This window comes from Protomyctophum bolini (genome assembly GCF_963924005.1).
Source record: "Protomyctophum bolini genome assembly, chromosome: 17".
Lineage (NCBI taxonomy): Eukaryota > Metazoa > Chordata > Actinopteri > Myctophiformes > Myctophidae > Protomyctophum > Protomyctophum bolini.
The window spans coordinates 27,031,223-27,046,753 of NC_137878.1; the positions used below are offsets into that span (position 1 = coordinate 27,031,223).

The 15,531-nt window shown below is 42.9% G+C and overlaps 1 protein-coding gene across 2 annotated transcripts in view; it reads right to left on the bottom strand.

The window, feature by feature from the left end:
* The window catches only part of csmd3b (CUB and Sushi multiple domains 3b), a gene marked incomplete at its 3' end in the record, with an annotated part of 479,766 nt that overhangs the window by 251,410 nt on the left and 212,825 nt on the right, over positions 1-15,531 (bottom strand). For both annotated transcript variants that reach the window (XM_080787482.1, XM_080787483.1), the window contains one exon: positions 4,059-4,266. In XM_080787482.1, coding sequence (XP_080643608.1) covers positions 4,059-4,266 — 208 coding nt within the window. The remainder of the gene's footprint in view (positions 1-4,058; positions 4,267-15,531) is intronic.

A 15,531-nucleotide genomic window follows, 5' to 3' on the forward strand; every position in this document is an offset into this window, starting at 1 on the left:
CACACTGTTGACAAAGTAGCTGATGTTTGCTCATCAGCAGGCTTCAGGGTTAGGGTTTTCACAGGCAAGAGGACACACATGCATACACACAAACACAATAACATACTTTTGCGCAGCATTTTTTGTTTTTTTGCACAAACCACGCTAAAGCTCCATATCTCTTTGTGTGACATACTGTGTATGTACATTGTACTTGTTTACATCGTTACTGTCTCCTTGTAGCTGTGACCTTTGGTTGGTTATAGTCTGTTTTCCTCGCTAAAGGAGGACCTTTAGCGAGGGAAATTCATGATTTGTTTTGCTCATAGACAATTACAGTACATGGCTGCATGAAGTACGTGGAAAAGCCAATTGCAGCAGCAAGAAGTGCATGTTTACATCCTGCCACGGAAACAGAGTGGACACTGCTGTAGCCTCTTTCTGAGAACACGTGACAAATGCACTACCAAAAACAACATGCAACAAATGGGACATCAGCTATGATGACACTTCAAAACATATTTATGTTGCTACAAACACAGGGCATTTGGTTTAATTCATACAGTATGTGCAATATCAGTGCAAGTAATGGTTGCTCTGATATTGCAACCATTGCAGTGCATTTGCAGTGCAACTATATTATTTATAAGGTGTTGATAATCTGGGCATGCATAGAAGCACATCATAAGCATAGGTATATGTCACATACGTATACTGTACATTTTATGTTTGAATAGTTTAAAAAAAAGGCATTGTCCTCTCTACCCAATAGTATATAATAGTATATAATGGTACATTACAAGCTATCTAAATATATGATATAGGAATGAAAATCGTACAAAAAGCCATATATTTTATATTTAGGGATGTACGATATTAGAATTTTGGCCCGATATTCGATTATCCATTAATTGCATGGTCAAACTGACCGATGCCAATTGCAATACGAGTTTCAAGTACGGTTTACTCTGCACCTGTTATGCAGTAACTGCAATTCTTGGTACAGATTCAGACGTCTAAAAATAGTGCATTCTTACTGATCTACAGATTATTGATTACTTTAGGAATGAATCAGAAGGTAAATACATACAAATATTTCTTCTGCATATGCTGTACTTTTAATCAATTCCACATTGAATCATGAAGAACCGCAGCACTTTCCACATGGCCCATTGCACATGATTTTAGATGGCTTATAATTTTTTTCCTAAATTTTTGTAACCCATCGCGTATAGGAGCACGTACTTCCAACCAGTTCCTTTTCTCCATCAGCCTCCCCCTAGGCTAGCCCAGGGTGGCGTTCCAGGGTGAGGCAGTATAGAGACCAGGATTACTGCATGTTTTTTGTGAGGCTATACCACTGGCATGACTGAGAGGTCTTTTTGTGAGGCTATACCACTGGCATGACTGAGAGGTCTTTTTGTGAGGCTATACTATACCACTGGCATGACTGAGAGGTCTTTTTGTGAGGCTATACCACTGGCATGACTGAGAGGTCTTTTTGTGAGGCTATACCACTGGCATGACTGAGAGGTCTTTTTGTGAGGCTATACCACTTGCATGACTGAGAGGTCTTTTTGACCTGAGATTTTGAAGTCTTTGACCATGAAGCTTTCCATGACTTTTCCTAAATATTAAATTCAAATCATCTCAGATTTTTGTTTACATCTGAAACATTTTGTAAAAATTAATTTAAGCATATAGGCTTCTTATACTATTTCTTACTTCAGCCATGCGAGTGCTCTATAGGGACATGGGAAGAACATGACCCTTTTACCAACCCATCCTAGGGAATGGGCGGTGATGATGCAGAGGAGAGAACACGCCCCCAGCGGGAATCGAACCCAGGACCTTCTAGCTGTGAGGCGGCAACACTATACCGACTGCGCACCGTGCCATTTTGTCATTTTTTATGCAATTCTGAACCGTCAAATGCTTCAAATGTGTCTTATGTGCAACTCTTCAAGTGTTAAACACTTAAACCTATACTTTTTTCTTGGGGTCCTGCAGGGCTCTAAACATCCTTTCTGACTGCTAACAAATATTTAAGCCCAAAATGCAAGCCGATCTGCAAGGTCACTGCCATGTCATGTTGAGATGGTGGATATGTTCTGTTCAGCAAATGTTTGCCTAGTATGACACGGACAGAATAGGGACGCTAGTTTCGGGTTAAGATACAGTATCAGACAAAGAGGTAACACTGCCACCAGTGGAAGAAATAGGAACAACAAGTGTGATCAAAGTATAATCAGTAATTCTGTATTGAAGCTATCATGTGCTGTGCTGCCTTAAATTGAACCATAAGCACGCAACACACGTGCATCCGCATGCATGTGCATAACCTATCTACTCTACCACTCCCCAGCTGAACTCTCTTGACCATTATTACTTTCAAATTGATTATACACAAACAGGTGTGCACGCACGGCACACACACACACACACACACACACACACACACACACACACACACACACACACACACACACACACACACACACACACACACACACACACACACACACACACACACACACACACACACACACACACACACACACACACACACACACACACACACACACACACACACACACACACACACACACACACACACACACACACACGCCCCTGACCATGATTACATTCAAATTGGTTACAGCAATTGCAGTGGTAAATCAATACTCTAATTTACCATCCATCAATAACTAGCCAGAGCTATTAAATACTGTTATGACCAAAGTGTTTGGAAGCACATGAGGAAATAATAGGAAGCCATAGATAACAGCTAAGAGGAGAGCAAACTAACAACACTTCATTTCTGTGTGATATGAGGTCGCATGTCGGAAGACCTCGTGTGAGGTATGAGGCCTACATCACACACGCGCACGGGCGGGCGCACACACACACACACACACACACACACACACACAAGCGCACACACTCTACACACTCTGAGAGAGTCTAGTGGTACTAAACCATGCAGGCATGCACCATTGCTCAAGAACAAGTGTCATGACTAAAATTCAATGGTCAGCATGTGTTCACGATCGGTTGTGTTTTTTCCTGTAAAATGTCTCGTCTCTGGGATGCAAGCCCATAAACATTGTACCATACTGGGAGCACAGGTAATAAAAAAAAGGTAAAAAATAAATAAATAAATAAAACACTTTGGTTCTCTAGCATTTTTTTTTATTACTTTGTTCTTACATATTTTTATTGCTCGTTCAAACTTTTTTTTACTGCGCTAGAGAAATTAAAACTATTGGCTCAGCTGGCTACATGATTCAAGGACGGTGGGACCTTGGGAGCTGGCCAGGTTCAGAGGGACTCACTTTTTCACCTTCACCCTGTGGGAACCCTTTCAACAAAATGACAGGTCTCCTTAAACTATTTGAAAATGTAGCTGACCGTATTTCAACAGAAATTATTTTTGTTCTTTCTCATGCTTTTTCCTTTCCCCATGGGTGGCTGCTTTTCGTTCTTAATGCCCCAACGCAAGGTCATCATCATTTACCTGATGATCTAACAATGAACCATAAATGGTAAACGGTGCAAGTATAGCACTTTACATAGTGCATGACATTCACGCATTCCACACACATATCCGTACACCGATGGCGGAGGAAACCATGCAAGGCACCAACCTGCTCATAGGGGCTCAGCGTCTTGCTCAAGGACACTTCGACACTAACTCTGGGGGAGCCCGGGATCGAACTGGGTACCTCACGGTTCCCATCGGGCCACTCTACCCCTGAGCCACTGCCGTTCTCCCATACCCTCAACCTCTTGTTTCTTACAATCTACAGTATATCACATTAAAATCTGAAACTCTCCAGATGGTTGGTGGTTACATTTCCAGGGAATATCTCGAGAGATAACACAATGTCTTACGAAATCAACAATGGAGCAAAGCAATGCAAAGGTTTCATATCACTCACTATAGAATTGATGGTGGTTCAAATCCATCCAGTCTTAAATCTCGTCAACAACGGAACAACCAGCTAGGCCCATATAGGGCCTAATAAGCACCAATAAGCAGTAAAGCATGCAGGAAGTGAATCAGAGGTAGAACTCACCAGATGGTGGGCGGTTCCGATCCCTCCACCTCCAGGAAGTCGTACTTCTCCTCCGTCTGGAAGTCTGTAAAGACGACAGAGATGGTGTCTCCGGGTTCAGCCAATAGGATCCATGTACAGTCGGCCTGGTTACCATAGTTGCCGGGGTAACCGGGACTGGTCACCACCCCACTGCCGCCCCTCACAGTGCCCCCACATGTGTCCTCAGCTGTCAATCAAATCAGAGTGACAAATAGAAAACCTGGGTTAGGGAGAGGAGGAGGAACCGAGGGGCGGGACCTTTTTTTTAATTGAATTGGGTTTTTTGGACATATTTCTTTGGATTTCTGACTTAATCAGCCTGATCATTTAACAAATGCTTCAATCAACTTAACTGGGTATCCAATTATCAATTAAGAACAAAATCTTAATTGCCTCACCATTATTTCTCAACCAATGAAGTAGCTAGGAAGTCAGCCAGCCCAACTCCCCACCTCTCTCTGAGGTGATTCTTGGTTGTCAAATTATTTGGTGTTTTGACGTTTAAACGTGTTTTATTTGTTGGCTTTATTTTGGGGGCTTTATCAGTATAATTTCAAATCATTGTAAGCAAGTCATAATAGCCTACAAACAAAATGTTATTACTGTACTATTGGATTGTTCTCGGGCAACCCGGCCAATAGTGTCAGGATCAAGTGCTTCCTATTAGCCAATCAGAATCAAGGGTGGGGTTAAGGGGTCAGGCTGTATTTCCTGTCAGACCCAGAGCTGCTCTCCTCTCCACCAATCACCAAAGTTCCACTCTCCTCTCCTCCAATCACAGAGCTCCAGTCTCATCTCCTCCAATCCCCTCCAAGGAACTTTTGATTATACTGCATCCCAATTGTCAGTTTTCATTGTCAATATAAAGTCAATTGATATATTTTATGAATTTGGACCAGATGTGACTATTATATCGATCACAATCTTGGTTGATAATGATACTGATAGTTGATAATTGATTGCTCTATAACAGATAAAGACACATGGATTGCGCTGTGCACAGGGCATAAATTATACACATATAATTTATAGAGACACACCCACAGAGAAAAACATAATCACATTGAACCTTATTCTGTCAACCCGGAGGACTGGCTTTAATCTACCACTGTAGGCATGGACTGCATGTGTTCAAATCAATCTTTCTTTCAGATCACTTTGAATTTCACATTCTTAATGACCTTCAACCTGGCATCCCTATTTTGGGCATGTCATTTATAGGGAAAATGTTCTTAAATGTTCCAAATGATTTATCTTATGACAAGGTATAAAATAGGGCTTAAGTGATTAAAAGATTTAAAGAAGGGCTACTAACCCATTCATAAATAACAGGCATCGAAAGCCTTGTGGTTATTATTTGAAATTAAGGATTTAATTAAAAGTGCATGTGTGGGAAAAAAAGACTAAAGGGAATTATAAGCCATATAAAAGTGAGCCCAATCCATGGTATCCCATGGCCCCGGTGACAAAAAAGATACAATGTTTTCTGTGAGTGTACAAGTCCAACGGTAACCATGGTATAAATTATATACCTGTATAATTTATAGTCACACATAAAAAGGGCATACTGTGCTCTTAAAAAGGACCATCTTCTCTACACATCATCAGCAAATCTAATTTGGGACAACACACATTTTGTGAACCATGTTTGTTGTTACTTGCAAACATGTGGCGTGTAGCAATGTCCATTGTCCCAAACCACACTCACTCACTGAGCAGAAGAATGACAGCGTCCATTTTAAGCGCCTCGACAAACGCTGCCAGGTGTGCATGCGTGACCACGGCGCTGTCGCAGTGGAGATGCATGTACAGATGACACACAGAGAGAGAGGGAGAGGGAGGGGAGGGACCAAGGCAGACTCCGCCCACAGGTGGGAGTCACACAGAGGAACAGGCGGGAACCGACAGAAATGAATAGAAACCAACTGAGACAAACTGGGGGCAGGTATTAGACACTGAGAAGAGCAGACTGGAACAAGTAGAGACAGTTAGAAACAGAGACTACACTATTAACGTGAGTGTGCGAGCACGCGCACGGCGCCGCACGCGCACACGCATGTGCACACGCACGTGCATGTGCACACACACAAACACACACACACACACACACACACACACACACACACACACACACACACACACACACACACACACACACACACACACACACACACACACACACACACACACACACGCACAAACATTTCAAATAACTGATAGCAGGTAGGTCTACATAGAAACAGTAACCGAAATTGCAACAGAAATTGACATAAATTAGACAAACAGGAATGAAATAGAAACAGAAATGACCAGGTAGAGTAGAGTTATAAATAAAAACAATATTGACTAATAGACAAGTTCTGTCATTTAAAAATATAGTGAATGTAATTACAGGCAACACTAAAGCTAGTGTTGCCTGAAATTATTTTTACTTTTAAGCTCTACTTTATTAAAAATAAAAAGCCAATCAAGCTGTTTCAGCATTTCTGTGTGTGTGTGTGTGTGTGTGTGTGTGTGTGTGTGTGTGTGTGTGTGTGTGTGTGTGTGTGTGTGTGTGTGTGTGCATGCTCGTGCATACAGTACATGTGTCGTCCTGAATCACACTCACTAACACAGCCTTTTTAACATGTCAATCAACATTCAATCATTGTAGCACTGACATAAGCTCGACAGACAGACAGACAGACAGACAGACAGGCAGACAGACAGACAGACAGACAGACAGGCAGACAGACAGACAGACAGACAGGCAGACAGACAGACAGACAGACAGACAGACAGACAGACAGACAGACAGACAGACAGACAGACGCCATTCCATGAGCCATCATTCATCCATTATAAAAACCACTTAAACCCTGCGGTCAACTAAGTGTTGACCGCAGCATCTCCAGCGCTCTATGCTAGGCACCCTGCTGTTTCGTTAGAACCAATCTATAAGCAGCCTGTCTTGCACACGCCACCATACAAAGCTCTCCAACTCCAGTGGTGGAAAAACATGTCTTACTTAAATAAAAGTATCAATACTGCAATATAGATACGTAAAAGTCCGGAATTCAAAATGTACTTGAGTATTAAGTACAAAATGATTGGCATCAAAATGTACTTAAAGTAGCAAACGCAGAAAGTACTCATCGTGCAGAATGTCCCATTTCACAAGTTTTCAAATGTATAAAAATAATTTAAAAATAGCAGCACTGTAGCAGAGCTTGTAGATCAGCTTTTTTCAAATGGCTGAAATGTAGGCCTACAATTTACAATTTACAATTTAGGCATTTAGCAGACGCTCTTAATCCAGAGCGACTTACATTAAGCAAGAACAAAAAAGCATGGGTATACATCACATAAAAACATTTATCATGAAACATGCGTAAGCTAAGAAAGTAACAGTGGAATATCTATAATGAAACTATACATATAAGCTATACATCTATACTACTATGCTATACATATGTACTATGACGTGCTATGACAATAGCACATACAATGCACTTATGCTGTCTACATAACATGCTATAAGACTGTATCAAATGCTATCTAAGTCTACAGAATTGCTATCTAAGGGGGTGGGGTAAGTGCTATGGGCCATGATGGAGTCTGAAAAGGTGGGTTTTCAGACTACGGCGGAAGATTGGGAGTGATGCTGCAGTTCTGACTGCAATGGGAAGTGCATTCCACAGTTTTGGAGCCAGAAGGGAGAAGAGTTTGGGACGTGTGGAGTGTTGTACCGGCGTTTTTAGTGAGGGTACTTCCAGCTTCCCTGCGTTGGCTGATCTGAATGAGCGGGAGGGTTTGTAGGGTTCGATCATACTTGCAAGATATGGGGGAGCCATACCTTTGGTTGCTTTGAATGCCAGCATCAGAGTTTTGTATTCTGTGCGGGCAGCGACCGGGAGCCAGTGGAGGGAACGGAGCAGGGGGGAGACATGTGAGAATTTTGGCTGGTTGAAGACCAAGCGAGCTGCGGCATTTTGGATCAGCTGGAGAGGTTTAAGTGCACATGCTGGTAGGCCAGTAAGGAGGGAGTTACAATAGTCAAGTTAGGCCTACACGACTGAAGTGGTTCACTGCATGTTTTGTAATAATAATCAAACTCTACAAAGTAACTAGTAACTAAAGTTTTCGAATAATTGTAATGGAGTAAAAGTACAATATTTGCCTTGCATAAGGAGAAGAGACTGGAGCAGCACGGACATTTAGAGCCTTTTATTTAGGTGCCGAGTATACAAAAGACTACAATATTTGCCTCTGAGATGCAGCGGAGTAGAAGTAAAAGTATTGGAAATTGGAGTAAACTACATCAATATTGTACTCAAGTACAGTACATAAGTAAATCTGCTTTCCATCACTGCACTGTATAATGTACAGAGGGAAGAAAACACACCATTCAATGTCACCAAGGTCACATACAGCACAGAACAAAGTCAATTCTCAACTGCATTATGTATTGTCTATACCACTTGTACAGCCAAGGGTAGGATCCTACACCTCATCCAGGAGTACAAAGTGACCTACAGCCTCTCTGCTTAGATATGACGTTACATAAGCCTCTGCAGCAAATTCTGTCTTTATCTGCATACGTATAGGCTTTGGACAGACCCCCAGACGCTATTATACGTTTAATCAATCTCTCTTTAGCCATTCTGACATTGCATCTTATGACTGTTCATAAATATATATTGCAGGTTAGCCTGCCTTATTGCAGAAATGATGCTCTTTCAATCATCGTATTCTCTGGCATGTATTTATTCCGAAACGGGACCATCTTGACCTTTAAAACGATCTCCATATTGGGCCTAACTGCGACAGCAGGTCGCATTAACTATGACATCATGGTCTCCACATCTCCATCCCTGATGATGTCACGAGACCTGGGCACCATATATGGTGCCCGACACACGAGAAATGCACTATTCCATACTTAACTGCGACCTTCGGTCACAAGAAGACGATCGTCATTGTTTGAATAAAATGTGACAATGTCGGATAAATTGAGCGAAGCTTGCCAGACTGCCACGGGTGCAGTGGTGCAGACGAATGAAGTCTTTGCCCAAGCTGACAAGGATCAATCAGTTGTTATGCCAGTTTAGGGTTTCTGTTACTACATCTTGAAGTAGAAGTAGTAGTAAAAGTACTCTCAGCGATCAAAGTCTATCTCTTCCTCGATCACAGCCGCAGCAGTGCTGCAGGCCCAAGAGGAATTAAAAACAAGGAACGAAAATGTTGAAATAAACACAGACATTGCAGCCTCCACCGCCAAGCTAAAGGTTCTTGATCAATTTGAAGTATATTGTCGCTGTCAGGCAGAAACCTCTCCATCTCCATTATTCTAACTTTTTGTGATTTTTTCGTAAATTAATGCCCTATTTGATCATCCTACAGTGTCACACAAACGCATCAAAAGTAGAAGATACATGTATCCGCTACTTTTGCCATTTTTGAATTTGCTGTTTTTGAATTTGAATCCTGAAAGTTTGGATATGGAGGTTTCCAACCGACAGAGACGATGAATATCATGAAATGATCAAAGAACATTCAGAATCAATTATCTTTGACAATAATTCCCCATAACAGGAACAGTGCCAGACACCCCCACAGCAAATTGCATCTTAACCACATCAAAGGTCAATTTGTGGTCAACTTTCAATGTCAAATCACAAATGAAAAGCTGAAAAGTTATACAAACATCTCTAATGAATGAACAATTCAAAGTTCATTACCAATGTCCATCAAAATGTGATTTCTGTTGTAATGCAAATACAGAAGGACATATAAGATCCTTTTCACTCAGCTAAAGATGTGTGCTACTCCCCGTGAGGGAAATCCCTGAATTGAATAGGTTTCCATTGAACTTCAGCCCTTTCATGTGAGCGTTTGAACATGGAATGGAGCATAAGACAAGTAACCAAGGCCCCCTGGGCACTGAAGTTCATTTCTCATTTCTCTTTGTAACCACAACTATCACATTTGCATCCATTAGCAGCTGAAGTGACGTCCTCCTGGTAAAGCAAAATGTATTTGGAGAACTGCAGGCTGTGAGGATATGGTCTTTTTCTTAAATGATGTTTTTATATTACATTTTAATGTCTGCAAGCGAAAACAGACAGCTCTGAAATAACAGTCTATATAGTTGCCGTGTATGATGCATATTGCATAAGCTGCAGTGCCAGATTGGACGATTCAGTGGGGGGAAAAAAACAATGAAAAGAATAAATCAAGTTTACTTTTACTCTATGATGGTCTTCCACCATAGTTTAACATCCATCATCCTACCTTTCTGTTTTTACAACTGTCTGTGAAGTTGTGTAATGTCAATTTATACTTCCTCTTGCGAAGGCCACAAAGCAAACTGAGGTGCAGTGAAAACCCATCACTTAACATTTCAAATCTCTAACTTTGATTGATTGGTGACCGACACGAGGCATTAACAGTTACAGAGAATTATGAATGACATAAATCAGGTCTGACTCTGAATTACGTGGTATGTTACTGACATTGTTAGAGCTAGCCTAGGGACGGTCACTCACATAATTAATTAAGCTAAAATATTGAAACTTTATGTTTGTCCTAGTGATGATGATAACAACACCATAGTGTCCAAAGATATTTCTTAATATAACTATAGTTGCATTTTGATAATGCAGTTACCGTATAATCCTTTATTATATCCCTTCCACTCATTACCCCTTGCCATTTCATTCTCATGCACAACTCCAAAACATTGTCGTGACACAGACATACTGATGAGAGCTCTGAGTCTGCTTGTACGCGATATGCCTTATCTCCCCTCACATCTATGGTCCGATATGCCTTATCTCCCCTCACATCAGTGGTCTGATATGCCTTATCTCCCCTCACATCTATGGTCCGATATGCCTTATCTCCCCTCACATCTATGGTCTGATATGCCTTATCTCCCCTCACATCTATGGTCCGATATGCCTTATCTCCCCTCACATCTATGGTCTGATATGCCTTATCTCCCCTCACATCAGTGGTCTGAAAACTGGACAACACATTTTTAATGTCCTCAGGCAATGTCAGACCGACAAGACATCACTGGTGAAACGGCTAAAATAACAACAGCAACAACAAATTCTGATTATGTACGTAAAAGTTGAATGATATGGAAAGCCCGAAATGTGTTGTTTCACAAGCCTAATGTATGCCTAATTTACAAAAACAGCAGTTCAACAAGCTTACAACACTTAAGTAAAATACTGGGTTAACTCTAAAAGTAAGCAATACTGTTTAAATAATCCTTTACCACAAAGGCTTATGTTTTGACACGCTCATAATTAAATTATAACTGTATATTTCATATCTCCTCATTAAAATATTCATTTTCCATTAACTATGATCACTATAGCTAGTCCCTCTGGATTCTGGACTGTATAAGGAGGGGATCCTTGGGGGATCTCGGTCAAAGGGTTTAACTGGTTATAGCTTTGATTAGGCCTACGTGTTTAATGTATGCATATAACGTGACGGAGGTTATCGCAACAGCTGCTACAGGCTAATCACAACCACAGGAGATCTCAGAGACAGTCATATGAGCGCACAGGCACGCACACATGCATTTTTAAATATATATATATACCAAAAAAAATAAAGAGACCCATTAAAAATGTGTCCGCGGCCCACAAATGGTTCCCGACCCAACCTGTAACGCCTGTGGTCTCCGGGGCTATGGGAACCAGTGGATTAACCCATTCATCAACTCCATCGTTCCTCCATCTATGGATGCATGGAGGGACGGGTCAGTGAGTCAGGTCAGTCTGGGAGTCCATTTAAAAAAAGATCAACTGAACAAACACAAGCTGAAGGTGTTGACAGATCACTCCAGTCCTGTCCCATGCATTCTCTAACTTCACATGTAATCTGGGGCAGCAGGGCGGGTGCACGGCATGCTGATTACGCATCTGTGCACGGACATATTATGCACGGACATTAGACCCACGGGAGGGCAAGCAGGTGTGCATAATGTAAAGCACACCACGAGTGCATGCTTTTGTGTGTGTTTTGCGTTTATGCGCGAATGCCAGTGCTGTTGGGTATGAGTGTGCACTTTGCAGTTGTGATTATGAATAAAACGCCTGTGTGAGACAGACGCAGAGAGAGAGAGAGAGAGAGAGAGAGAGAGAGAGAGAGAGCAACGTAAGTCATGTGTTAGCCATGTTGCCTTCAGCTCTTGTCAGATCAGTTAACAAGTAGTACTTTTTTGCATTATCTCTCTCCTGCCTCTCCTCTCCTCTCCTCTCCTCTCCTCTCCTCTCCTCTCCTCTCCTCTCCTCTCCTCTCCTCTCCTCTCCTCTCCTCTCCTCTCCTCTCCTCTCCTCTCCTCTCCTCTCCTCTCCTCTCCTCTCCTCTAGGCTACATGATAATAATAACAATAATAGGTGAGGTTGAGGTCAGAGTGTGATTCAGATGCAGCCATGCAGAATACTCTGCATGGGTGCGAGGTGTATAGCTAACTTGCTCTCTAACATTTAGAAGCGTAATGCACACATCATGGTCAAGTACAATGTAGAATTTCGCTATAGATTATGACTGATAACAGGGCCATTGCATCGATTGGCGGGCTCAGGCCCACTTCAGCCTGCTTCTGTCAGCCCGCTTCTGTATTTTTCATGACACAACTTGTCCATCTAAATCCATCTAAAACACATCCACATCTCTCCAGTCCTTTACTAAACAGTAAAAATATTGTAACGTTTAGCACCCTGAGCTGGAATCGAACCCTGATCTCCAACTCAGCAGACCAGGCCAAGGAACAAGCCACGCCAAGAGAGCTAGCTCCCTTGGAGCAGCAAGTTACGGCCAGGTCTTTTGCAGTATACTGTACAATATATTTGCACTAAGGTTTGGTTCAGCCAATCAGGAGATCGTAGCAATTCATCATCTTAAATTAAACACTTGTTTGTTCTGTATCCTGTATAGAGTTCTCTCTCCTGATTGGACAAAATTGGTATCCTGACGTGAAAATGAATGTTCTGTGCTGGAGAGAGACAGGTATAAGCTAAAGCGAATGCTTTTCGCTTATAGCTTTAAGAGGACTTGGCGGCCCAGTCGGAAGATTCTGCAAGGCCACATGCAGCTGGATTATGTTGCCATGTCTTGTTGTAATTCCTCCCTCTGGATATACCTCTACATCTCTCGCCCTTCCTCCCTCGTTTCCTTTCAACCCCCCCCCCCCCGCTTGCGTCCCTCCCTCTGGCCAGTAGGTGCTTTGATCACGCTCTGGTTGAGTTATCCTCCCTCGCTCGCTCCCTCCCCTCCGTTCATCCCCTCTTCCCTGCTGTGCAGTCATCAATATCACACTGACAAGGATTCCTGTCTGTCTGTCTGTCTCTCTCTATCTCTGGTTTTACGTGCACGTTTATTCTAGATTCATCTTCCCTCTCTACTGTACATCCCTCTCTCCATCTCTCCCATAACTCCGTCCTTTCACCTGCATCCATTTCGTAGGCATATTACAAGCTTTATTGTAAAGATTATTACGTGTGCGCGCACACACACACACACACACACACACACAGTCACACACACACACACACACACACACACACACACACACACACACACACACACACACACACACACACACACACACACACACACAAGGGCAAGGGGAGTGAGGTGCAATAGAAAAGGGAGAAGTGCAATAGAAAAGAGAGAAGCAGAGAGAGAGAGAGAGAGAGAGAGAGACTTCAATCACTGAAGGCCTGTGTGCTGTCAACCTCTTTAAGGATTATGGTCCATCTACATCATTCTCTCCTCTCTCTGCTCCCCCTCTTAAGTCTCCACTCATCCATCCATCACCCTATAAACCTGTATATGTACATGTACGCATCTCTCTCTCTCTCTCTCTCTCCCCATCCCTTTATGTGCTATGAATGAGTCAACGGGTACGAGTGCAGAGGTATAGTTTCTGCGCACACGGGAGGAGACTGACAGACAACAGACACGGGGAAGGAGACTGACAGACAGAGGTATAGCTGGCAGCTGCTGCACACGGGGAAGGAGACTGACAGACAACGGGTGCAAACATTAACAAGTACTGTCAACTGGGACTTGCACCGTGTTCTCTGTGTAGCTGTCAGAGAAAGGCACATGTGAGTCAACACGTACTGGGTGCATAATGTGTGTGTGCGTGCGCGCGTGTGTGTGTGTGTGTGTGTGTGTCTGTGTGTCTGTGTGTGTGTGTGTGTGTGTGTGTGTGTGTGTGTGTGTGTGCGCGCGCGCGTGTGTGCACTATTCAACACCTCACACTCCATCATCATCTACCACACATATTGTACTGTATGTCATGGTACTGTATATGCATCGTGACTGAGAGAGAAAGAAACAACACTAGCAAGGAATAACTCAGCTCCACTGGTTTATTAATTCAACGTTTCGATCACTGGGATCTTATGTATGCCACTGTATGGGGTACAGTATGACCAGATAGTTGCGCCAAGAGGCGGCAAGAAAGCGCCTATTCGGTTTTCTAACCAGATATAATCTTTTAGGCATGTACTACCGTATGTGTACTATGTAAACTCTTCATTTCCATTTTCCAGCCATTCATTTGCAAAAAATAAAACCCCCGAGGGGTCGCGACCGACAGGTTCAGAATGAGAACCCCTGACTTAACTAAGGCCTTTGCACATGTTGGAGACACCACATCGTCACTTGAACTTGAGAGCGTTCTGCTGCCAACCCTAATGTTCAAGTCTCATTTCCAGCCTCCTGGTTAGTCACAGATATGAGGGCGGATGACGAGGGAGATGTTGTGATCTCACCCAAGGCCTCGAGAAGGAACAGAGGAAACAGAGTGTCGAGTGCCATACTGTTTTTCATCCTTTTTTTGTACATCACCAGGGGAGACAGGCATGTCTAAACATGCATCACACATTCAGTGTTTTCATGGGAGCCAATTTGTCAAGAAAGTGTGCCTTCACCAATGAGTCATTGGTTAATGCCACTGTTGTTGTGGCGTCGTGTTGCTATTGGAATTCACACAGGAGAACTACAAATTAGGGTTCAATGACTGCTCTCCTCTCCTAACCAGAGCGCGCGCACGCACGCACACATGCACGCACGCACGCACATGCTCGCCTCTGCACTGTATTTTGAAGCAGGCTGACCTTCAGCCCCGCCCACCATCTGTCCCACAAATCAAAGAACAGATGCTTTCTGTCAGTCAACTAACAACCCCACATTTAGACCAATTATAGCAGCAGAGAGATTTAATGGAGGATACACACACACACACAAACACACACACACACACACACACACACACACACACACACACTCACACACACACACACACACACACACACACACACACACACACACTCACACACACACAACAGTGCATGATAGACACGCATGACACAAGATGAGAGAGTGCGACCGGCAGGCAGGCAGGCAGGAAGGCAGGCAGGCAGGCATACAGCCATGC